Source organism: Apodemus sylvaticus, chromosome 9 (genome assembly GCF_947179515.1).
Source record: "Apodemus sylvaticus chromosome 9, mApoSyl1.1, whole genome shotgun sequence".
Taxonomy (NCBI): Eukaryota; Metazoa; Chordata; class Mammalia; order Rodentia; family Muridae; genus Apodemus; species Apodemus sylvaticus.
The window spans coordinates 37,960,380-37,983,876 of record NC_067480.1 but is presented as its reverse complement, the minus strand read 5'-3'; the positions used below and the strand labels follow the sequence as shown (position 1 = coordinate 37,983,876).

Sequence of the window (23,497 nt, the reverse complement as noted above, 5' to 3'; positions counted from 1 at the left end):
AACAAGGAGTTCTAATAGCAACAAGGTTGCACCCCAGGCTAGCCTGGACTACAAGAGAACCTGTCTCAAACAAACAAACAAACAAACAAACAAACCTCTATAGTCCCAGATAAGAATGGATCCTTTAGTTACAGTCTCACTTTAAGTGGGATCTTCTAAGAGCTTTACAAATAGTACTTGTAAGTCTGTCTTTAGCTGCTGCACTACAAATAGTACTTGTAAGTCTGTCTTTAGCTGCTGCACGAACGGCAGGACCCACTGCTGTTGGAGTATCCCTGACCACCAGAGGACAACGCTTAGGAAACAGCAGAGTCTCTGGGCAGACTCAGTGAAAGGTATTTTAAAGGACATTTAAAAATTATATTTTGTTTTTGTTGTTGTTTTTTCAAGACAGGATTTCTCTGTGTAGCCCTGGCTTGTCCTGGAACTCACTCTGTAGACTAGGCTGGCCTTGAACTCAGAAATTTGCCTGCCTCTGCCTCCCAAGTGCTGGGATAAAGGCCACCACTGCCCGGCTTTTGTGTTTTTGAGACAAGGTTTCTCCATGTGGCCCTGGCTGTCTTGGAAATCACTCTGTAATCAGGCTGGCCTGGAACTCAAGAGATCCAGTTGCCTCTGCCTCCAGAGTGCTAGGATTAAAAGTGTGTGCCACCACCTTCTGACCATTTTTGAATTGTTTGTTATCCTTAGCTGTCCAGTACTTGCTTTGTACACCAGGCTGACCTCAAACTTGCAGAGTTCTGCCTACCTCTGCTCCCGAGTGCTGGGATCAAAGGCGTGCCTGACTCATTTTTATTTATTTATTTATTCTTTTGGTTGTTTGAGACAGGGTTTCTCTGTGTAGCCCTGCCTGTCCTGGAACTCACTCTGTAGACCAGGCTGGCCTTGAACTCAGAAATCCACTTGCCTCTGCCTCCCAGGTGCTGGGATTAAAGGTGTGCGCCATCACTGCCCCGCTCATTTTTAAATTCTTAAAAGAAGTTTAAAATTACATTTATTTAGCATGTGTATGTGCATTCAAACCATGGCAAGCTTGTAGAAGTCAGAAGACAACTTTCAGAAGGTGGTTCTCCCCTTTCACCACAGGAATCCTAGGGCACCAAACTCAGGTTATTAGGTTTGGAAGCAAGTAGTTTTGCCTGTTGACATACCTCATAAGTATTATTTCTTTTTTGTTTGGGGGAAAAAGAAAAAAGAAAAAGGTCTCAAAAGGTAACCCAGACTGGACTGACCTAGAACTTCCTAATGTATACCAGGTTGACCTCGAACTCACAGAAATTTGCTTGCCTCTGCCACCCAAGCACACTAAAGGCATACACCACCATGCCCAGCTCAATTTTTAAAAATCTTAAATCATTTAATTATTTTTCTTCTTTTTTTTAAAAAAAAAGATTTATTTATTTATTATATATAAGTACACTGTAGACACCAGAAAAGAGAGTATCAGATCTCATTACAGATGGTTGTGAGCCACCATGTGGTTTCTGGGATTTGAACTCAAGACCTTCGGAAGAGCAGCCAGTACTCTTAACCACTGAGCCATCTCTCCAGCCCAATTATTTTTCTTATGTTTTACATAAAAGAGGCCCACCCAAGCACATATGAAACCATTTTTATTCACTCAACAAATATGCATGGGTGACTCTGCTTCAAGCACTGTCCTAGCTGAATAGAAGGGTTCTTTCTCGAGTGGAGGCAGACAATAAATATATGAGAGAAACTACACAGTGTGTTAGGGACAAGAAGAACAAGGCAGGAAAGGAGGCATGCAATAGATTCAGTATGGAGTGCTTAAAATTTAGATGGTGGCTGGCTGGAATTATCAGCGATGGTGATTTCTGCAGAGGAGGTGCAGAAGTACCACATGCAAATGCCTTCGACACCGAGGCTGATGAAGAACAGCAGAGAGAGCAGTACGGCCGGGGCCAAGGAAGCAGGCAGCAGCAGATACCAGGGAGCCAGGCCCAGGGCCTGGGAGGCTGAGTATGTGGCTCATATTGAATGCGATGAGAGTTTATCAGGGAGGTATGACTCGACCCGAGACGGATGTTTAAACTGCTCTTGTAGAAGCCCAGTAGTTGCTATGCTAAGAGCAGACTAGATGGGAGGAAGGCCAACTAGGAAGAGAAATGATGCTGTTAAGATGACAGCAAGGGGAGGTTCACACCAGTAGGTGGCAGCAGAAGTGACCAGAAATAGTTCAATTCAATGTTGAGAGTCACGCTGACAGGATTTTCTGATGGACCAAAGTAGGGTGAGCGGAGAGAGAGGGATAGGAGAAGTGTGAAGGGTCACACCGCAGTGTGCAGGGTGCTGAGATGGGGGAACTTTGGAAACAAGTAGCTGCTTTGAAAAGCTGTGCCTGGATCTCGGTTTATATCATTGCACCTTCTATTTGTCTAAATAGAGAAGCAACATAGGAGTTTGGTATGTGTGGAGAAGCCATGGAAAACTTCCTAGGAGAGGGATACATATTTGGGGGTCAACACAGGTTAAATCTACCACATAAATTGATGAAATAACCTAGAGAACAAAATTCATAACGAGATATATCCAAGGACGGAGTCCTGGGACAGTCCAGGCCTTAGAGGAAAGGGAAAGGGGAAAACAGACTGTGACCGGATGTCAGAAAGCTTATGCGAGCTTTGTGTTTTGTTTTCCTGAGATAGTTTCACTGTATAGTTCAGGCTGCCCTGAACTCTGGACCACCTTGCCTCAGTTTCCCTAATGTTGAGATTCAGCCATGCACCACCATGCTTGGTTAGAAGAATGTATTTCAAAGACAGGGTGTCCAGTGCTGCTGACTAGTCAAGAGTGTGAGGCCCGCCAGATCACAGATGTACAACTGGGAGGTCACTGGAACAAAACAGATTGCATGCTGGTCACGTGTTAAATGCCCAGTCATCTGCATCTTCAGCCTCTTCCATTCTCCTCAGCAAATGGTCTTGACTGGTCAGAAAGTTGGTTCCTTTCTTTTCCTACCAATGGCCCGCCACCTGGCCTCCTCATCCACTAAAAATGTGTCCACAAGTCTTGTTACCCTTGCCCCCAAGCTATCTCTTAGGTCTGCCTCTTCTTCCCACTTCACTGCTATCACTGTACTTAAGCACCGACATCCTCTCCCTTTACTTCCTCACGCTTGCTGTCTTTAACCCAGTTGCATCCAGGTTGAAGTGATATTTAAGCAAATCCAGCTGTGGCTTATTTCTGGGGAAATTGTCCAGTGGTTTTCTACTGTGACTGGAATTAAATCACAAAGCTCCATCACAGGACTGCAAGGGCCTCTACCATTTGCAAAATTACCTCAGCTCTAGTTCCCTGTCACAATCCTGCCTCCCTGACTACTGCTCCGGCCAAACTGTTCTCCTTGCTGACATCCCGCCATGGACATCCCAGGGATGGACCATTCAGCCATACTTTTCAATCAGTGCTTTCTCTTCCACTGAAGCTAACTAGAACGTTACCTTCTCAGAGCCTCTTCTCACTACTCACTATCCTCAATTCTTCCCTTGTTATTCATTATTTCAACTCCTTATTTATATGGCTTTTGTACAGTATAGTTGCAGTATATAATCTTATTTATAGCTTTGAAAAAACAACTGTCTTTGTTTGTCCCACTTTCTTTTTTCCTTTAATGTGATACAAGGTCTCTTGTAGCCCAGGCTGGCTTCTAACTTTCTACATAGTGGAGGACGATCTAGCGCTCTGGATGCTCCCATGTCTACCGTATCAGCGCTGGGGTTATAGGTGTACATCACATGCCTGCTCTGCAGTTCACACTACTCTTAAGTTTTATTTTGCACAGGAACTAGGTCTTTAAGTTCCCAGTTTCTAGCATCCCACTAGACACGAAGGAAAGAATAAATGCATGGCCTCTAAATGAGGGGCGGCCTCTGGTTCAGGCATTCAAATCTGTTGTCTCAACTCACCAGGATCTGAGGTTCTCAGGAGAATATTAGGGTTTCGAAGCAACCAAGATGGGAGACCTCCCTTAAGAAAAACATAAAGGTAACACATGAGCAGGCAGGGGGTTTGTTTTTGTTTTGCTTTGACATAGGGTTTCACTCTGTAGCCCAGGCTAGCTTCAGTCTTATTGTCTCAACCTCCTAAATTCTGGGATTACAGGATAAGCCACCTCTTGAGCTACAGACAGGTTTTGTTTTGCAGTACAGCTGGGGAGGTAAGGAGGGAGTTGAGTATAGCGCTGGAAATGGCCCCCAGAGGGTGGGCAGAAAGGGGTTGAAACCCACAGGCACAGGAACTTCACCTTTGACTCTGCCCTTCTCCCAACTAACTCACCATCTCCCACTCAGCACAGATGTAAGGTCCTGGTCTCAGAATGACCAACAGGTTTGCTTTAGCTGTCTCTTTCAGAAAAGCAATGAGGTCCCGACTGCCATTGAAGTTATAGATCCCGGGCTCGGGTTCATGGTAATTCCAGGGCACGTAACTAAGAAAGTAAGATGTTAACAAGACCCAAAGGTTTCCCTAGGAGACTCAGAACTTGCAGAGAAGCAGCTAGAAAGAGGTTCTGGGCCGCCCTTTCTCACCCTTGCCTGAGGAGTCCTGGAGCTCAAACCCTTTTCAAACCCAAGTCAGTTTTCCTGGGGAACCCCGTTCTAAGGAAGAGTAAACCTCGCTTCCACAAAGCTCTCGCGAGCACTTCTTACAACTGCACAGCGTTGAGGCCGCTCAAGTGCATCTTGAGAAGCCGGTCGGCCCAAAGAACCCGCGGTACACGAAAGTAGTGCAGGCTGCCGGAAACGTAGCGGAACGGGACTCCGTCCAGGAGGAATCTGTCGTGTTCCCGATCCACTACGAAGGAGCGAGCTTCTCCCTGCAAGGGAGAAAGCCTGCCTCAGCAGAGGTCTGGAGTAAGGGTCAGTGTGTGCCAAGGGCTTAAGAGATAAAACTGGCCTTGTCCGTAGTTAACCTTTTCTCCACTGCGGGATCTGTTTTCTTCTCCCCACACCCAGACAGGTGGTCTGACCCTCTCTGTTTACCTGGGACAGCAGCATGAGGATCACAAGCAGCAGGCCGGGTGTCATCTTTGGAGCTTACAAAGTTCTTCTATTCGGTGAGGGCTTTCCCACCCGTCACGTGTTGGATTCCTGGGAGGGAACCTCATCAAGCAAAGGGGCGGAGACCACCTCAAGTTTTCAAGCCATTAACCCGGACTTTGCCTGTAGCCATCCACAGTCCACTAATTTGTAAAATCCTCTATTTATTAACTTCTCGAAGTGCTGAACCGGAATCAGCACCATGAGCATCACCTGGGAGCTTGTTAGAAACGCAAAACCTCGTGTCCTACCCAAAACCTACAGAATTAGAGTCTGTGCTTTAACAAACCTGCTCTTCTACACTGAACTCTCGGGGGAGGGGGGGGAGCCGGTAGGGCGTCTTAAAATCTTCATGACTAGCAAAGGATCCGGCACATATCAGGTTAAATCTATATGCCTGGTAGCAGTAGGGTTAAAACGGATTCAGAAACAGTGGAAAACAGAAAATTTTCATGGTGATCCTGACTGTGGAAAGGGGTTATAAGGAGCCTGTCCTGGTCACTATCTTTTTGGGAGGTACACCCCTTTCCAGTATATCCTGTCTATCTAGGCAAGAGATGTGAAGCAAACTACATAGCACGAAGGCTTAGAAGTTTAAATGTTCTATTTCTCCTGCCTTCACAGCTATGGATTTGAAGATCAGGGCAGAAAAATACTATTATTTCTATTTATTGACACACATTGAAGGCTATGTTTCAAAAACTGTACAAAAGACATGTCATTTAATTTTGAAACAACCCATAAAATAATTCTCTTTCTCATATTACACACGAGGAAAATGAAGGTTGGAAATATTAAGTGGCTGTTCAAAGTCACAACTAGTTCAGTAGAGTTGGGATTGGACAGTTTGGCCTCGGTAATTCACAACACTTAGCCGTAGGTACTGTCGTACACCTGGGAAAAGAGAGGATCTGAAAGACTGAATAACTTGCTGGAGGTCACACAGCTAGGAGACTGTTAGGACCAGATTTAGAAACTGGCACTCTAGTTCAAGGGCACACTCCGACCCTAAGCTCAGGCAGTGGAATACAGGCCAGACCCCTGAAAGTATTAAGGGGTCAGACCTCCAGGCATCTAAGGGTCAGCACCAGCCCTTCTCTGGTCCCTACTCCAAGCTAGATTGTAGTAAGCCACTTTCTAACTCCAGCGCGCGGGAACTATAAGGCCTCCTACCTCCGACATTGGGAGACAGAGGTCCTAGGAGCCTCGGGCAGAGCCCTGTTTTGCTCCCCTTTGGTACAAGTCCCTGCGTCTTGACCTTTACTGAAGGCCAAGTGGGAACCCTCAGCGAGATATAGAAACCAATCCACCCCAGGTCTAGCCGGGCCCCGGCCTCTCACTTCCGGGTCCCCACATCCTCTTGCCGCCTCTTGTTGCTAGGATACAGCGGGCCGTTGCTTCGACGCGGACTGATGATGTCACCGTGGCTTCCGGTCCCTGGCTCTATGCTCAGGCCCGAGCTAGGTCGGAGTTGGAGTTTTTCTTGGCAGACCCTGTGCTCGATCCTGAGCGACGGAGGGTGGACTCGGTCAGAGCTGGGCTCGGGTCCCGCACCTCCTGCGCTGCCACCCCATGCCTGACGGGTGTGAGAGCTGGACCTGGCCGAAGGTGGGCCGGGGTTGAAGGAAGCGGCCTGGTAAGACGCAGCGTGGCCTGAGGCTTTGGGGTGCCAGAACTCAGCCTTCTTAGCGCTGGAGTCGCCAGGGCCTGTTTTATTTAGACGCGAATATGGGATCTGGGAGGTGAGCCTGAGCTCTCCTGGTTGGTACCTCGGTGGCTGTCTGGATCCCTCTCGACCCGCGACCTGCTGTTTTCATTCCAGCATGATCCGCCGGGACCCCAACCCATCGCCTGGAAGAGCCCACTCTCCCTGGAAGAAAGACCATCCTTGAAGAGGATGACTGAGACGTTATGGGCCACGCACTGTGTGTCTGCTCCCGGGGAACTGTCATCATTGACAATAAGCGTTACCTCTTCATCCAGAAACTGGGGGAGGGGTGAGTGTTTGGAAGTCACTTAGCTAGATGCAGATCATTTAGGGACAGTGATAGAGATGCAAGAGTGTTAGCCTTAGATTCTACCTCACCTGACCGGTTAGCTGAATGGGTCAAGAAGTGGATTCTAGACTCTGGCCTCCTAAATCTACGTTGTGTGACCTTAAGTAAACTGTGGTTTCTTCTGCTTAAACGGAGATGATTATAATGTCTCATTGAGGGACTTATGAGAACTAAGTGAGATGGTATATTCTTTAAAACATGTCACCCAGTACCTGGCTCGTGAGGACTTACCAAATTTTGATTGCTACTTGAAATTAATTGAACAACTTATTCTCAGGCCAAAGAACCTCAGTGATTTCTGGGCCCCTGCTCTTGAGGAGCACAGACCCTACTGTCTTGAAATTATATGAGAGCTACGTGGTGGGAGGGTTTCTACTCCGTTTGAGAGGCACCCCTCCCTAAGGGAATTCCCCTGGGTCCACACTATGTAGGAGATGACCATGGTCCTTCACTGACCCCTTTGGCCTACAGTGGGTTCAGCTATGTGGACCTGGTGGAGGGCTTACATGATGGACACTTCTACGCCCTGAAGCGAATCCTGTGTCATGAGCAGCAGGACCAGGAAGAGGCCCAACGAGAGGCGGACATGCACCGCCTCTTTCAGCATCCAAACATCCTTCGCCTCATGGCTTACTCTCTGAAGGAGCGAGGTGCTAAGCATGAAGCCTGGCTACTGCTGCCCTTCTTCAAGGTCAGAGAGACATGAGGGGATAGTAGTATTGCACAACCCACCAAGGGCTCTGTGGGCAGTCAAACAGAAGCATGCTAGGAACACATGCCCTGGTTTTGGCCACTTTAAATTGGGCCTCAGAGGACCACAGGGTCCCCTATGAACTTGACATCACACAAAGCCCCCAGTGATCAGTAAGTGTGTATGTGGAAAAGGGGTGCACAGATTTTGACACAAAATAAGGGTCCTGAGAAGCAGAGGCTTGGAAAATGTCTCAATACAGGGAAACTTGTGTTGTAGAGAGGTACACTGTGGAATGAGATAGAAAGGCTGAAGGACCAAGGCAACTTCCTGACTGAAGACCAGATCCTTCCGTTGTTGCTGGGTATCTGCAGAGGCCTTGAGGCCATTCATGCCAAAGGTTATGCACACAGGTCAGTGGGGGTGGGGGGGTGGGGGGCTATGCACTTAAGCCATGGGGAAGAGCAGTGCCAAGAGAATTGGGGTTCTCTGCACTCTTCGTGCTGCTCCCTGGGGTACCGGCTTCCCTGCCCAGGATGCCTTTAGGTCATTTTCACTTCCCTCCAGGGACCTGAAGCCCACCAATATTTTGCTTGGTGATGAGGGGCAGCCAGTTTTAATGGACTTGGGTTCTATGAGTCAAGCATGCATTCAAGTGGAGGGCTCTCGTCAGGCCCTGGCTCTACAGGTAAGAGAGTCTCCAGGTTTCTTTGGCCATCTCCTCCCCATCCCCAAATCATTCTGATGCATGCACCGATTTAGTCACGTGATATGGCTTGTGCTCCACTTTTGAGCTCTGGGGACACTGTTCCAGGACTGGGCAGCCCAGCGGTGCACCATCTCCTACCGAGCACCTGAACTTTTTTCTGTGCAAAGCCACTGTGTCATCGATGAGCGGACTGATGTCTGGGTGAGGAGCATGTGGGTGGGAACCTGGGTGGGGAAGGGTGTGGACTTGTAACTATCTTGGAGTAAAGGGAAGGAGACCTTTGGTTTCTGTTGCTTGGAGCCCGGAACCACAGTATGTCTCCATACCCGTCTACTTCCTTCCTGGCAACCATTACTGCTACTGTTCTCGGGAAGCCATGCATTGCTGTGGCTGAATTGCCAGAGACACTAGTTAAGCCGGGGCCACACAGGCCTCCCTCCTGCTAACATGGTTCCTCTGGGCCAGGTTGGCATATATTTAGCTTGCATGATCTCCTTTTACTGTAGCAATAAGGAGAGAGATGCCATTTTTGACCTTCCAGGAACTAACCAAATTATGCTCAGTCCCTAGGCTGTGTGCTTTATGCCATGATGTTTGGGGAAGGCCCTTACGATATGGTGTTCCAGAAGGGTGACAGTGTGGCCCTTGCTGTGCAGAATGAACTTAGCATCCCACAAAGCCCCAGGTGAGCACCGAGAGGCACCCCAGCATTGTAGACCCTTCTTAGATCCAGCCAGGTTGGACTCAGCAGTTTAGGTGTGCTCCAGCCCTCTGCCCTCCCCTCCCACAGGCACTCTTCAGCACTGCGACAGCTGTTGGCTTCCATGATGACTGTGGACCCCCAGCGGCGTCCTCATGTCCCTGTCCTCCTCAGTCAGTTGGAGGCATTGCAGCCTCCAGCTCCTGGCCAGCACACCACCCATATCTGACCAAATCTCGGTGAGCGTGTTGGGAGGACGACCTTGAAGCAGCTTTCAGCAGCTTTGGAACTCCTTCCGTTCTACCTAGGGTGGCTCTCACGGCTAGGGCCAAGGATGGGGGTCCTTGAGTATTCTGCTCTCTTACCAATACTTGGGCAAGGAGCCTGCCTAGGGGAAGTTGGGGGAAAATGAAGCAAAATGTGCCTCAAAGCTGGGCTGCTGGGCACACATCATGTTCTGCTTCCGGATCTGGGAGCAGGAGGAGAATATATAAAAGAATAAAGTGAAAGCAGACCGTGTGTATTTTAGGTCAGTGTGTCTGGGGGAAAAGCATGAACTCTGGTTGCTACTTCAAGGGAATCTCCTGGCCAGAAGGACTGGTGTGTCGTGAGGCCGATCTGCTTCTTGGGTTCTGGCAGCTTGGCAGCAAGCAGGTCTTTTAAGCTTGCCTTAGTCAAAACGAGAGAGCTTCCAGCTTGAGCTGGTTTGTCTGTGCCAAGAAGTGGGACCAGGGTCCCCTTGAAAGCACACTCAACTAGTTCTGTCAATTCATTCCGAGGGTGGGTAGCTTAGACCAGCCCAGCTCAGCAGGTTTGCCAGGTCCATGCCCTCTGGGTGGACGCATACCAGGTCTTCTCCCTTCAGCAGAGGGCAAAGGGAGTGAAGCTGGCAGCCATTTTTCCAGTCTCCCTGACTAGTCTAGCTCACATATGGTTAATAATTGATGAGGCCGTGGCCCGTGGCAGTATCCAGCAGCCACTTCCTGCCTCATTTGCTGAGTAAACAGGCACCCTGCCGTTCCTCAGGGAAGGGCACTGCTTCCCTGAATCACCAGGGAGGGGAGGCAAGGGCAGGGTTGGTACTCCTGTTCTGGAGTTTGAAGCTTCCTCCCCCAAGCCATGTCCACCCCTACGTGCTGACGTCAACAGGAGTCCTAGGGTGCCTATTAGTGAAGTATAATTTATCCCTAGGGTCCAGGCAGGAGGCTTCTACCCTGAGCAGAGGCTGAGGCCAAAAGAAAGCACAAACAGAGGGGAGATGACCTGACTTTTAATAGCACAGCTCCAGCCCCAGAAAGCAAGACAGACAAAGCTATGCAAAGCTGCCAGAGGTGCAATGGCACAAACAACTAGGAGAGTGCCCTTGGTCCTGCCCTTCCCCCAAGTCTGTGAGGTGGCTGTATGCCCAGGAACTTTGGGCCCCGCCCAGCCCCCATTCCCAAATCCTCAGTGTTCAACGAAGCCTGGGCCAAGCCTTGCTTCTAGAACTGTTGAGTGAAGCAGCAGCAAGGAGAGTAAGTAGTCCAACCATCAACACAATCTATCAGACATCTCGAAAAGTGAAGACTTGCATCTTGTGATAGCTTGTAGCTAGACAGACAGGTCCAGGATTGGGTCCTTGTTTCTCTCCTATCCTGGGCGTCCTTAGGACCTTACATCCAAGTCCTTAGGTTCAGACTCTCAGGGCTCAGTGAGGTCCCTTGGCAAGTCTTACCTTCAGCCACTTAAAGGTAAAATAAAAGGTGACAAGCAGCAAACAGCAGGAGGTAGCAGCCAAAGCAGAAGGGGGGGGGGCAGCAAGCAGCAGCTCAAGCAGTTACAAAGGGGACAAGAAACCATGCAAGGAGACTGTTTATTTCGAAAGGATTTTGCAATAAACACAGTGAACAGGCTCCAAGTAGCTGTCTATTCTTCTCCCTCATCCTCGTCCTCATAGGAGTCGATGCCTACTTCCTCATAATCTTTTTCCAGGGCAGCCATATCTTCTCGAGCCTCAGAGAACTCCCCCTCCTCCATTCCCTCACCCACATACCAGTGTACAAAAGCCCTCTTGGCATACATCAAGTCAAACTTGTGGTCCAGGCGGGCCCAGGCTTCAGCAATGGCAGTTGTGTTGCTCAGCATGCACACTGCACGCTGCACCTTGGCCAGGTCACCCCCAGGCACCACAGTGGGTGGCTGGTAGTTGATACCAACCTTGAAGCCCGTGGGGCACCAGTCCACAAACTGGATGCTGCGCTTCGTCTTGATGGCAGCGATGGCAGCGTTCACATCCTTGGGCACCACATCGCCACGGTACAGCAGGCAGCAGGCCATATACTTGCCATGCCGAGGGTCACATTTCACCATCTGGTTGGCAGGCTCAAAACAGGCATTGGTGATCTCTGCCACTGACAGCTGCTCATGGTAGGCCTTCTCTGCAGAAATGACTGGTGCATAGGTAGCCAAGGGGAAGTGGATGCGAGGGTAGGGTACCAGGTTGGTCTGGAACTCTGTCAGGTCCACATTGAGGGCCCCATCAAAGCGCAAGGAAGCTGTGATGGAGGAGACAATTTGGCTGATGAGGCGATTGAGGTTGGTATAGGTTGGGCGCTCAATATCCAGGTTACGGCGACAGATGTCATAAATGGCCTCGTTGTCCACCATGAAGGCACAGTCCGAGTGTTCCAGGGTGGTGTGGGTGGTCAGGATGGAGTTGTAGGGCTCCACCACAGCCGTGGACACTTGTGGGGCTGGGTAGATGGAGAACTCCAGCTTGGACTTCTTGCCGTAGTCAACGGAAAGCCGCTCCATCAGCAGAGAGGTGAAGCCGGAGCCAGTGCCTCCTCCAAAGCTGTGGAATACTAGGAAGCCCTGAAGTCCTGTGCACTGATCAGACTGAAAGGCAAGGAAGAAAGAGCAATAGAGGCAGGGGAAAGGCCTGAGGGATTTCCTAGTTTTATAAGGTCTAAAGTATCACAGGGCAAAGACTGATTGTCCCCTAACAACATCAAATTCTAAAACACAGCTAGTGATGATCCTAGAAATGGATCTGAAAAGACACTTTTCCTGAGCTCGGTGCCCAAAGGTCCCCCCTTGCCAGGCTGTAGTCTCACCAGCTTGCGGATCCGGTCCAGCACTGGGTCGATGATCTCCTTGCCAATGGTGTAGTGACCACGGGCGTAGTTGTTGGCCGCATCTTCTTTCCCAGTGATAAGCTGCTCTGGGTGGAAGAGCTGGCGGTATGGGCCGTTCCGGATCTCATCTGAAAGACCGTATATCACATTGCCAGGGCAATAACCACAAGAGTGTGCTCCTTCCTTCTCCCACCCACAGAGTGGCAGCTGAAGCCAGATGACGGGGTCAGCGTCCAGCTCTAGCTTCAAATACAACCAAGAGGCTTCAAAGATCACGAAAACCCAGTCAAAACGTTCTTCAAGAGACACTCTCCTCTCCACCTTCCCCAAAAGGGAAGCCCCCTGCTCACCAATTACAGTAGGCTCCAAATCCACAAAGACCGCCCGAGGCACATGTTTTCCAGCTCCAGTTTCACAGAAGAAGGTGGTGAAGGAGTCGTCCCCTCCACCAATGGTCTTATCACTGGGCATCTGCCCATCAGGCTGAATCCCATGTTCCAGACAGTAGAGCTCCCAGCAGGCATTGCCCATCTGGACTCCTGCCTGCCCCACATGGACTGAAATGCACTCACGCTGAGGAATACAGAGAAGGTCACAGCATAAGTCCCCGTCCACAACTACCCACCTCCTTAGGTTCTTCCCACCCTCTTGCCTATTAGCTGAGATTATTCAGTTGGTAAAAGTATGGTAAGGTTGGGGCTCACAGAGCTCAGAAGCAGCTGGCAGCCTCTCCGGTCTCCTCAGCACAGGGCTCCCCAGATTGGAGGCAGCCAGCAGTGCAGACCAACCCCTTAGCCTACTTCTCAGTGGAGAATTTATCAAGTGAGAGCTGGTATAATCCTGTTACATCCACAGGATACCCAGAGAAGACAGAGAGGACGTGTACACAGACAGGCAGGCTCCTGCAGTTATAATGGAGGCGCAGGGAGAGAAAGTCAGCGACAGAGAGGGATACACACAGAGCGACAGACTTCCCAGTGGCTTCTAGTGCCTGCAGCTTCTAGAAATACGGTTTACAGTTTATAGCCAGCAGCTTCCTACCTGGTTAATCTTAGCCTAGAAGACTAAAATGTCTCACAACCCACTCCCCTTCCTTCCTGTGGGCAAAGAGGTGTCTCGACCTCCCATCTGGTATCAACTGATCATTCTGGCCTTCAGGATGCTGGGAACCTCCACTATAAATTCCATCTGGCCCTGAGGGATCAATCCCATCTGGCTGCTCTCCCCACCTCCACCCCCGCACGCATTGCTTCACCACTTCCATCCTCGCCTCAGCCCGCATGGAAATAGCAGCGGTAAGCGGGGCAGGCTATACAGGTAGGTATACATACTGGAGCGCTGGTAACTTAAGGCTCCATCTAGGTGGTCCATAATTTAACCCCTGCAACACCCAGGTCTGTAGGACCTGCGCGCCTCCCTTTCCACTACCAAATGGCGTGTGGGGGCAGGGTGGGGCACGACAATTTCAAAATACCCAGAAAAGGAAGTGGAACCTGCTAGGAGGCCCTTAAGGAAACCCGCCTTGCTGCACAAGGCCAGGGGAATGCCATCTGTACCTGGGTCCTACGTCTGCTCTCCCACTGGAGTCTTTCCAGTTACTTCCCAGCTGAAAGCTCAGATTGGGTTTCTGCCCCCGCTCCGGGCTATAAATACAACCCCCCTTCATACACCTCTTTCCCTTCCCCCGCCAACCTGGCCTCGGCCGGCGCTGTCGATCAGCGCCAGCTGTCTCTGCCTGTCCTCCGAGCACCCGCACTCGGGTAGGAGGGGCCCGGTGGCCTCCCGAGACCGAACCCCATTCCCGCCACCCCTCCTGGCTCAGGAGGGGGTGCTGAGTCATGTGGGGGGGTGTAGAGGAAGACGGGGTGCGGTACTAAGTAACCCTTACACCAACCGGCGCCAAGCACGTGTTCGGTCAGTTCCAGGGACTCACTCAGGGGGTATTGGGTGGCGGGGGCAGCCGAGCAGGTCTTCTGCCGCCCCAGGAGAGCACTGGGTGCAGGACCTCGTGACTCCCCTCAGGAGGGTTGGGGCGCAGATGCCTGCTTGGTAGGGCAAGGAGGACACTACAGGAGGGCTCCTCTCTGCTAGTGAAACACCCTCCCCCTCAGTCCTCAGCTTCTGAAGGTGGTCAACACACTAGGCCAAAGTCACCAGGAGAGGTGGGGGAAGTGCAAAACTCTTACATCTCCTGGAGACTCGGAATGCTAAGGAAAGGGTCCTCAGCATCTCTAGAGAAAGGTTCCCCAGAGGAGCGAGGTATTTATTTACAGGACCAGAGAGATTCCGGTGGGGCCTCACTCACCATGATGAGTTTGGGCTGTACGTCTCACGTAGAGTCGGGGTCACGGGTCTCGGTGAGATCTGCGGAGCTGCAGTGCCGCACCACTCTTATAGACAGGAGGCGGGACCTGCGCGCTCAGCCCGCCCATCATGGGGCGGGGTGGCCTAAAGACTACACCCCCGTCTGGATAGGTGGCCACCAGGAGTGAAGCCTAATCGGATCCCCTCCCCTTACCGCTCCGGATTCCCTCACCTGTCGGGTTTGGCTTAGAAGCTGCGGCCCATATTCGTTCCTAGTTTTGAGCCCACGCCCCGGATTCCGAAGGTCCGAAGCGGAGACGCAGGGTGCGGTGACAGAGCGTGTCTCGATTGCTCCTGCGTCATGCAGACGCCCATGGTGCAGGTGTTCCGATTTAGGGCGGATGAAGCTTAAGCAATCCTTCAAAAGCGGCTGTCCCCGGCCTTCTCCGCTGTCGTCCCAGCGTCGCCTCCCAGGCTCGGGCGGGTTGGGCAGCTGGGACTGGTCGCCCGAGACCCCCTTACAGCAGACCGCCGCCTGCTGGTCCCCGGCCGAGTTGGCAGGCTTCCGCCCACACCTGTGGGAGGCCGAGGACCTAGAACTACAGAGCCTGAGCCCCAGGGTGCCGATCCCGTAGACTGTCCCTCAAAGCCGAGCGGCGCAGCCAATCTGTGAGGGCCGACGCGAGAATCTGCCACCTTTCACCGGCCACTCACTGGTCAGAGACTCCGTCATTAGCGCCGTCACTATTAGTGAGCAACCGCCACGACCGCCTAGCCACGACCTGCGGTCGGGGCACAGAACCTGGAGCCCCTGGAACAGCATCTGGACGGCGCTATGCAACCTTGGGCAAGTGACTTAGCGTCACTGAGTTCTTGGCTTGTACAGCCAAAGAGATTCCACCTTTCTACGTTTCATTTCCATTTCGTACTAGGACAGGTCTTTCTAAAAACTATTTAAGCTTTCTCAGACATACATCACTCCCACCGGAAAAAAAAAAAAATCCCTCAGGAGGAGCCCAGGTGCTGGTTTTCATGGACATAAGAACTCTGACTCCCGGCCTAGGCATCTCTTGAAAAAGATTTCACCAGAGTTTGCTCTCATTCTCTTCTCAGGGACAGAGCTGTTTGTCAATGTAACACAATGCGGTAGTAATATATACAGCGGTGGCAGACTTTCTATCAACAAAGTAGCTAGTGACATATATACAGCAGTGGCAGACTTTCTATCAACAAAGTAGCTAGTGACATTTGACTTAGAGAAGACATAGAAAAGAATACAATACACTTCACAAGATCTTTCTAGTCCTTGACATCTGATTAGGAGAATTAAGGTTCGTTGGGAGAGGCCCGAGTGTGTAGTTCAGTTGGCAGCTTGTCATCATTTGTGAAATTCTGGGTTCAATCCCTAGCACCAAGGTGGGGAGAGGGGCTCCTACGTAAAAAGAAAATGGACGAGAGCATTTGGCTAAGCTGCTTGTAAACACGGGTCATGGTTTGGGCAAAGGAAGGAGTCTTGATCATAGGACACAGTGGCTACTCCGAAGACCTTCTCCTGTCCTATGAACCCACACAGCGGAAGGAATAGAAAAGATCTGAATTAATCAGGCAAAGCTCTAAACCTGTTTGGCCTTCGGATTCAGTTCCTTTGTAAAATGGAGGTGACCACTTCAGTCGTGAGACAGGCTCAGGACTGTGTGCACACCCAGCAGAGCAATGTGTAGGGATCCACCCGAGACTCCACAGTTTCCACTCACACTCAGTATATGCACAGCACACCAGTGTTTGCTGTAGTGTTTGTGAATCAAGGCAAGGGCGGGCTGTGCTACATTCTTCTTTGGGTCCCCAGTTCTTAGCATGGTACTTAGCACATTTGATAAGCATGTGTATTCATTCAAAGAACTGTTGGACTTCAGAGATGGGGCCCTCAGGGAGTTGCAACTGAGCCACCGATAGAAACCAAAGTCCCTCTCTGAAATGTTTTATGTTGCTAGTGGTTCGGCTTAGTGGTAGAGACCTCGCTTGGCTTGTGCAAGACCCCTAGTTCAGACCCTAGCAACTTTTGTTTTGCAAAAAGCAAGCAAAAGAAGAAAGATTTTGTTTGGAACTTCATGGTAATTAGCATATGAAAAGATCAAGGGACTTCAAATCCTCCAAGTCACCTCCACATCAGAAGAGTCCCTTTGAGAAAAAACATACTTGTTTTTTCTCAAAGGTTGCCTGCCTGCCTGCATGCTGCGCAGGGCCGCAGAGGCACAGCAGAGATGCAATGCGGGCTGCAATGACATAATTACAGGTAGAGGTAGGCCTATTGAACTCTGGGAATATGGTGGCTGTTGCCTTGGCAGCAGGCCTATAGGTCCGCTGTGTTCACTGTCACCTATGTGATGTCACAGGTCTCGGTACTAACACTTGTGCTCAAGGCTAAGGGTGATTGCTGTTATGTAGTAATGATGGACAACTGGGTCCAGAGGGGAAGGGCGCAGGTGGGTTGGGGGAAGTTCATGCCTTTTAACTCCCATCAGGGTTCGTGCAAAGCATGCTCTTCCTTTAATCATAAGAACATTTCCCTGCAGTATTTCTGTCCATGTGTGTAGGGAGCCAAAGAAGACCCAAGTGAACATGTAAAGGGTGAAAGACACCCTGAGCCAGTGTGTATTTTTGACATGGGTTCAGCCATGACAGGGACCAACACCTCAGTCCCATAGGAAAGCACCAACACTTTCTAAGGTCGGGCTAGGAAGAGCAAAGCCTTCCTTTCTGGTCCAAGCATGAATGATGATGAACCATAGGCCAAAGTAGCAAGCACAGCTTCCCTGGGTGCTTATAGGCCCGAGCCTGCTCCCCTACAGGTTCTAACCCCTCTGCCTGTGCTGGACATAATAAATGTGCTCAGGTTCTAGTTCTTTCTGTGGTTAGTCAGTCTCTGTCACAGTGCTCATGGTCCACCTGACCCTAGATTTTCTTCTTTTTTCTTTTGGTTTTTAGAGACAGGGTTTCTCTGTGTAGCCCTGGCTGTTGTGAAACTCACTCAGTAGACCAGGCTGGCTTCGAACTCAGAAATCCACCTGCTTCTGCTTCCCAAGTGCTGAGATTAAAGGTGTATACCACCACTGCCCTGCCACCCTAGATTTTCTCTGTGTATGTGTGTGTGTCTGTCTGTCTTCATTCACTCAACTTGGTCAGGTTTCCAGACCCAAGTCTCAGAGATACAGTACCTATGGAAACCCACTGGAGATTTTCCCGGAGGCTTGTCTAAGCACCTCCACCCGGCATTTACCAAAATCTCCAAATGATAGTGGAAAGTGAGTATTTGGCACAAGCCACATTGCTTACACAGTCTGTGTGCAGCGATCCTTCTAGATCCACCCACTGTTCGCTGAGAACATCGAGAACCAGAGTCCCAGGTGTCAGCCTTACAAACGGGCCTGTCTGAGACAGCCTGTCTCCTTGGGTTCCTCTGCTCTCCTCGGCAGTCGTATGAAATCTCAGGTGTCAAATCTACTCTCGTTCCAGGAATTCTTTCCAGGCCGGTGTTCCCAGTTGACAACTGTGGTAGGCAGAGTAATGCCATGCTCCCCATATCCACTTCCAACCCCTGGAGCTCGTGACTATGGTACTTTATGAACTATTATTGTTGTTATTGTTGTTGTTGTTAGTTGAGATGGGATCACCTTGTGTAACCCAGACTGACCTTGAGCTCCTGGTCCTCTGGCCTTAGCCTCCTGAGTGAGTGCCGGCACAATCAGCTGGAGCTTTCATTATTGTAAATCTACTCTGGGATTATTGAATATTCATTGCATACGAACTGTAACATTTCTAGGTGTTTACAGAAAGAACTGCATTGCACGCTCACACAGTAGTGAAGGGAAAACCTTATACTCCCCTTCCCCAACCCCTTCTCTATCTGTCTGTTTTAGGGTTTTACTGCTGTAAACAGACACCATGATCAAGGCAAGTTTTATAAAAGTCCACATTTAATTGGGGCTGGCTTACAGGTTCAGAGGTTCAGTCCCTTGTCATCAAAGCAGAAGCATGGCAGCATCCAGGCAGGCATGGTGCAGGAGGAGCTGAGGGGGTCTACGTCTTTATCTAAAGGAAGCCAGGAACAGACTGGGCATGCTCAGGTATCTAGGAGGGAGATCTCCAAGCCCATCCCCAGAGTGACAGACTTCCTCCAACAAGGCCACACCTTCCAATAGAGCCACTCCCTGGGGCGAGCATATCCAAGCTCACACTGTCTCTTTTTGTCTCTCTTTTTGTGAGACCCAATGTCTGGGGTTACAGGTGTAAGCCTTTATACCTGGCCTTCCTTCCTACTCTTTTATTAGAATTGTTTTTGGCTGCAAATAGTGGAATCCATGCCTAGTTGTGACTTAAACAATACAGATATTCATTACCCTGTTAGAAGTCGGCGTAGGGCTGACGACACCAATAACTCCAGTATTTCCAGCTTTCTCTGCTGGCATCAGCAGACTGATGACATTTTCCCTCATGATCACAAAACGGCCACCTCAGTGTCATGGCCTCATATGATGCTGTATTAAGGCAGGGAAGGAGAAAGATGTCTTCTATCTCTTTTCATCTGAGAGAAAACTCTTTCCTTAAAGCAATCCCCCTGCAAGAAAAATAAAAAAAGGAAGGGATGGGGAGAGACAGGTTAGCAGACCTTGTTATGTCTCAACAGTCCTTTCCACAACCAACCTGTGAGAGAGAGGAGGGAGAGATCTAGGGGTGTCTGGACTTGCCCCTGGGCCTGAACAGTTGCAAAGGTGAATACTTAAAGAGAAGCTGGCTAAGGACTTGGGATGGGCAGGCAGGGCTGCTTGTGAGGGCCACCGACCCTCTTAGAGGGAGCTAGACTCATCTCCTCACGCTACACCATTAGGCCAAGCCATAGTCCCCTTTTCCCTGTGTGTGTGAAAAGCCCCCCCCCCCCCGCCCCCCAAGCAGGGCTGTGGTCTGCTTTGGCTCCCTATAGCCTGTTCTGCACACAGCTGTGGTCGCTGAGCTCAGAACACAAATGTGCTGGCCTCTGCCCCTGAAACAGAAAGCCTCTGAGGCGTTTTCTGCTCTGGGAGTTCATCTTGCTCTAGTCTTTCCCTCCCACCTTCCTTTTCTTTGAACACAGGAGGCTTATTACTGTCTAGAAAGTGGTGGCACACGCCTGTAATCCCAGCACTTGGGAGGCTGAGGCAGGAGGATTTCTGAATTTGAGGCCAGCCTGGTATACAGAGTGAGTTACAGGAAAGCTAGGGCTATACAGAGAAACCCTGTCTCGAAAAACAAAAAACAAAAAACAAAAAACAAAAAAAAAAAAAAAAAACAAAAAAAAAAAAAGGAGAAGAAAAGAAAAAAAGAAAGTCTTGCTTGACTGTTCTTTTTTTGTTTTTGTTTTTTGGTTTTTGGTTCTTTTTTTGTTTGTTTTTGGGATCTTGGGGTCTTGGGATCTTGGGGTCAAACTCATGTCATCAGGTTTGTTCTGCAAGCACTTTTATCTGCTGAGCCATCTCGTTGGCCCTTTGAGTTTTATGTCTATTTACTGTCTTCCCCAAGGAAGAACATACGAGTTCCTTATAAAGACTTCTTGTCTGCTACTGTACTCCTAGTGCAGAGCTTTTGCCAGTATTTTGGCATGTAATAACTATCCAATCATACTTGTTAAAGGAATGAACAATATTGACTCTCTTATAACTTAGATACTATCATATGCTAAAAAAAAAATTCAGTCTCTGGCCAAGCATGGTGGCACATACTTGTAATCCCAGCACTAGAGAGGTTGAGGAAGGATAGGGAATTTGAGGTCAACTTTGGTTACATAGTGAATTCTAGGACAACCTTGTGTAACACAGCAAGAAAGACCCCCATCTCAGCACAAAGCAAAACAAAAACCCCTTAGCATCTTTAAACTGTTTTACACCTACCTAACATTTGGATAATAGAGTTCGTGGTGACTAAGCCAATTTTAGATATCTAGTTTAAGGGATATACACATGGAGCTGGAGAGATGGCTCAGCAGTTAAGAGCACTGGCTGTTCTTCCAAAGGTCCTGAGTTCAAATCCCAGCAACCACACGGTGGCTCACAACCATCTGTAATGAGATCTGACGCCCTCTTCTGGGGTGTCGGAGGACAGCTGCAGTATACTAACATATAATAAATAAATAAATCTTTTTTTTTTTTTTAAAGGAATACAGACGTGAGATTTGGGCCTAGAAGACCTGCTTGCTCTGCTTCCATCTATCTGGTTAATAATTCCTGAAGCCTCTGGCTTTTCTGTAGACCAATTCAGCATGAGGTTTCTCTCACCACTCTTGAGTATTTTCATAACCCATGTCTCCTCTCTTTGCCAATTAGACTAGAAAAAAAAGAAAAAGGGAGAGAGGGAGAGAGGGAGGGGGAAGGAAGAAAGAAGAAAGAAAGAAAGAAAGAAAGAAAGAAAGAAAGAAAGAAAGAAAGAAAGAAAGAAACGCTGGGCGGTGGTGGCGCACGCCTTTAATCCCAGCACTTGGGAGGCAGAGGCAGTTGGATTTCTGAGTTCGAGGCCAGTCTGGTCTACAGAGTGAGTTCCAGGACAGCCAGGGCTATACAGAGAAACCCTGTCTTGAAAAAAACCAAATCCCCAAAACCAAAAAGAAACAAAGAAACAAAGAAAATTCTGGCTTTGAAGATTTCAGTCCAGATCCATGACACAGGTGGTAGGTTAGTCACCTGGAGATTCTGGGAGATTTTCCTCACCTTTGTGGTAAAGAGAGTCTCTGAGAAAGCTTCTATCTCAAAATATGTTTCCTACCATTGGGCACAGTAGCTAGAATTTCCCATTAGCCACTGATTTCAGGGCAGGATTGCTGACTGGTGTACTTTTAGCCTTAGTGACAACCTATTCCTATCTGTGCTTCTATCTGGAGGACTAGCTGAAGAAATGCCAGATAACACCCGGGGTCTGTTGAAATTGAATGTGTTGGTGAGTAAGGTTGCGGGTTTCCCTACAGGAACCATTCAGTTGGTGACGGCATGGTTTAACAGGCTCATGGTTAGAGAAATGAGAAGGCTGAAGGGGGATTAGAGGTATGAAGGGAGTGATTTTGACTGGCCATGCAATTCAGACTGGAGAGGAAGGAGATAAAGAAATGCAGGTGGGGAGGTATATGCTTTCAAGAAGGTATATACCCACATATATAACGAAGTAGAGCGGTTACAAACACTGCTGTGTGTAAGAGGCTGAGTGGAGTCTCAGAAGAATCTTAATTTCACCACTAATGAATCCCCATGTGACCTTGGGCAGAACACTGGAGACTTCATTTTCCTTTTCTTCGTTCTGGGAGAGCAAGGACCATCTGGTCTCCTTTGCAAAGCCACTGAGGGAATTGAAGTCCACAAGGGCAGAGCAACATTACAAATGATGAAGCAAAAGCTAAGTGTGGTGGTCACGCCTACAGATTTAGCTCAGGCGGGTCTCTGAGGTCAAGGTCAGGACTCTCGTGAGTTCTAGTCAGCCAGAACTACACCGTGAGGCCCGATCTCAAAAGCAAGCAAACGAGCAAACAAATGAAAACAATGAATTAAACACACCTGTCATCTTGCCTGACTAGTGGAGAGCAGCAGCAATTCTGGCCAACATTGATGAAGGTTTTCCCCCTTGGAGAAACTCTTCTCACTCCTTCAGATTGGATGGATGAGAAAGCCCAGGGCAAAAGAAGGTCTTAGACCTGAAAGTCTTAGACATGGGCTTTCTTAGACTCTGGTCCCCTGTATTTCATGACATGCTGTGTTTCTACCCAGAATGCCCTAGGATTTATCTCTTGCTCCGAGGATTCGTTATTTCTGGATTGCTGCAAACATCATCTTAATCCCACCCCCACGCCACTGTCTGCACTTGCCAACCACAGGAGAAGGAGGTGTTCCTCTGGGGGCTCGATTTCAAAATCCTCTGCCGGCCCCGAGGGTCAGCCGGGAAATGGGCTTGTGTGACTGGCAACAGATGCCAGCCCGGATCCTAGTCTTGCCCATCTCACCCAGCATCCCTGTTTGAACCAAGACTGGGCTCTTGGGTGCTTAGCTGCTGTTCTTATAACAGTCAATAGGCTAGCTTTCCTGGGACACAGTGGACTTTTTATATATTTTTTTGGTATGTATGTATGTATGTATGTATGCATGTATGTATGCATGTATGTATTTAATGTTTCCTATTGAGAGCCACAAAGAGAGGACAGAGAGATCAGGAGTAGGTCTCTCACAGATTTACCTAGCCTAGTGGCAGACACACAGGCATCAGACTCCAGGCCTTCCTGGCCAGCCTGCATGGGAGGCAGGGTTGGGGAGCCCAGTAGATCCAGGGCAAAAGAAACGTGGGAGTCCAGATGTTCATGGGGGCTATAGCATGTGGTGAAGCGATGTTAAATTTGGGTGAGGCTTCCATATGTATTTGCTGGAACAGGGGAACATGTACAGGAAGTAGAGCAGAGAAGAGGCAGGAGCTAGGCTCAAGGGCAGGGCCATTCAAGGGCTCTGAACTCATGGTAACATTAACAGGGAGAGCACAGGCATTCGAACAGAAAGTGCAGCTCCTTCATTCGGACTGAATCTTCGTACCCTGCATCCATTGAGTGATGCAAACTGCTGGCGCCCAGTGTTCCCTTCTTTTATCTGTCAAAGGACAGCTTTGGAGAGATGTTCTTCTACACGCTGCCACTCACGTCTTGGTCGTGGGGGGGTCACACCTTTGACTGACCTCCCACTTCAGCTACTTAGTGGCAGGAGAAAGGGAGAGAGAGAGAGAGAGAGAGAGAGAGAGAGAGAGAAGGTGGAAGGAGCCTGTCTGCATTTGTTGGGCTGCGTCGTACACCGGCCAGGCACATTGGATA

General features: G+C 49.5%; 3 protein-coding genes across 6 annotated transcripts in view; 1 reads left to right on the top strand and 2 right to left on the bottom strand.

Moving 5' to 3' along the window:
- The window catches only part of Glb1l (galactosidase beta 1 like), an 11,190-nt gene extending 4,779 nt beyond the window's left edge, over window positions 1–6,411 (bottom strand). The window contains exons 1-5 of one of the 2 annotated variants that reach the window (XM_052192359.1): window positions 6,234–6,411; window positions 5,004–5,111; window positions 4,671–4,837; window positions 4,300–4,450; window positions 3,930–3,990 (exon numbers count right to left, since the gene is read on the bottom strand). In XM_052192359.1, the coding sequence (XP_052048319.1) occupies window positions 3,930–3,990; window positions 4,300–4,450; window positions 4,671–4,837; window positions 5,004–5,048 (424 nt within the window). In that variant the 5' untranslated portion in view covers window positions 5,049–5,111; window positions 6,234–6,411. Of the gene's footprint in view, window positions 1–3,929; window positions 3,991–4,299; window positions 4,451–4,670; window positions 4,838–5,003; window positions 5,385–6,233 lie in introns of those variants that run through there. The other variant, XM_052192360.1, reaches the window with a different exon arrangement.
- Window positions 6,412–6,466: 55 nt separating this feature from the next.
- Stk16 (serine/threonine kinase 16) lies at window positions 6,467–9,736 on the top strand. Of its 3 annotated transcripts, none has more exons than XM_052192363.1 (8): window positions 6,467–6,668; window positions 6,883–7,057; window positions 7,549–7,808; window positions 8,088–8,221; window positions 8,376–8,496; window positions 8,623–8,718; window positions 9,081–9,202; window positions 9,285–9,440. In XM_052192363.1, the coding sequence occupies exons 1-8, from the start codon at window positions 6,633–6,635 to the stop codon at window positions 9,343–9,345; spliced, it is 1,005 nt and encodes a 334-aa protein (XP_052048323.1). In that variant the 5' UTR covers window positions 6,467–6,632; the 3' UTR covers window positions 9,346–9,440. The 3 variants fall into 3 exon arrangements, with proteins under 3 accessions (XP_052048323.1, XP_052048322.1, XP_052048324.1); XM_052192362.1 differs by having other exon boundaries at window positions 6,469–6,668; window positions 9,308–9,736; XM_052192364.1 differs by lacking the exon at window positions 6,467–6,668 and having other exon boundaries at window positions 6,889–7,057; window positions 7,589–7,808; window positions 9,308–9,736.
- A 1,319-nt stretch (window positions 9,737–11,055) lies between these two features.
- Tuba4a (tubulin alpha 4a) lies at window positions 11,056–14,741 on the bottom strand. Its single transcript, XM_052192361.1, has 4 exons — window positions 14,639–14,741; window positions 12,684–12,906; window positions 12,313–12,461; window positions 11,056–12,094 (listed from the first exon to the last, which is right to left on the bottom strand). Exons 1-4 carry the CDS (start codon window positions 14,639–14,641, stop codon window positions 11,123–11,125), a joined length of 1,347 nt encoding a protein of 448 aa, XP_052048321.1. The 5' UTR covers window positions 14,642–14,741; the 3' UTR covers window positions 11,056–11,122.
- Between the last annotated feature and the right edge of the window lie 8,756 nt (window positions 14,742–23,497).

What these genes read in the sequence shown, in the direction of transcription:
- Tuba4a (XM_052192361.1), bottom strand. An exon ending in TTTGGAGCCTACTGTAATTG is followed by an intron (nt 12,462 to 12,683) that starts GTGAGCAGGGGG and finishes ACGGTCTTTCAG; the next exon opens with ATGAGATCCGGAACGGCCCA. An exon ending in TGGACCGGATCCGCAAGCTG is followed by an intron (nt 12,095 to 12,312) that starts GTGAGACTACAG and finishes CTTGCCTTTCAG; the next exon opens with TCTGATCAGTGCACAGGACT.
- Stk16 (XM_052192362.1), top strand. Translation starts at nt 6,633, where the DNA reads ATGCCTGACGGGTGTGAGAGCTGGACCTGGCCGAAG. An exon ending in GCCAAAGGTTATGCACACAG is followed by an intron (nt 8,222 to 8,375) that starts GTCAGTGGGGGT and finishes ACTTCCCTCCAG; the next exon opens with GGACCTGAAGCCCACCAATA. An exon ending in GTCAGGCCCTGGCTCTACAG is followed by an intron (nt 8,497 to 8,622) that starts GTAAGAGAGTCT and finishes ACACTGTTCCAG; the next exon opens with GACTGGGCAGCCCAGCGGTG.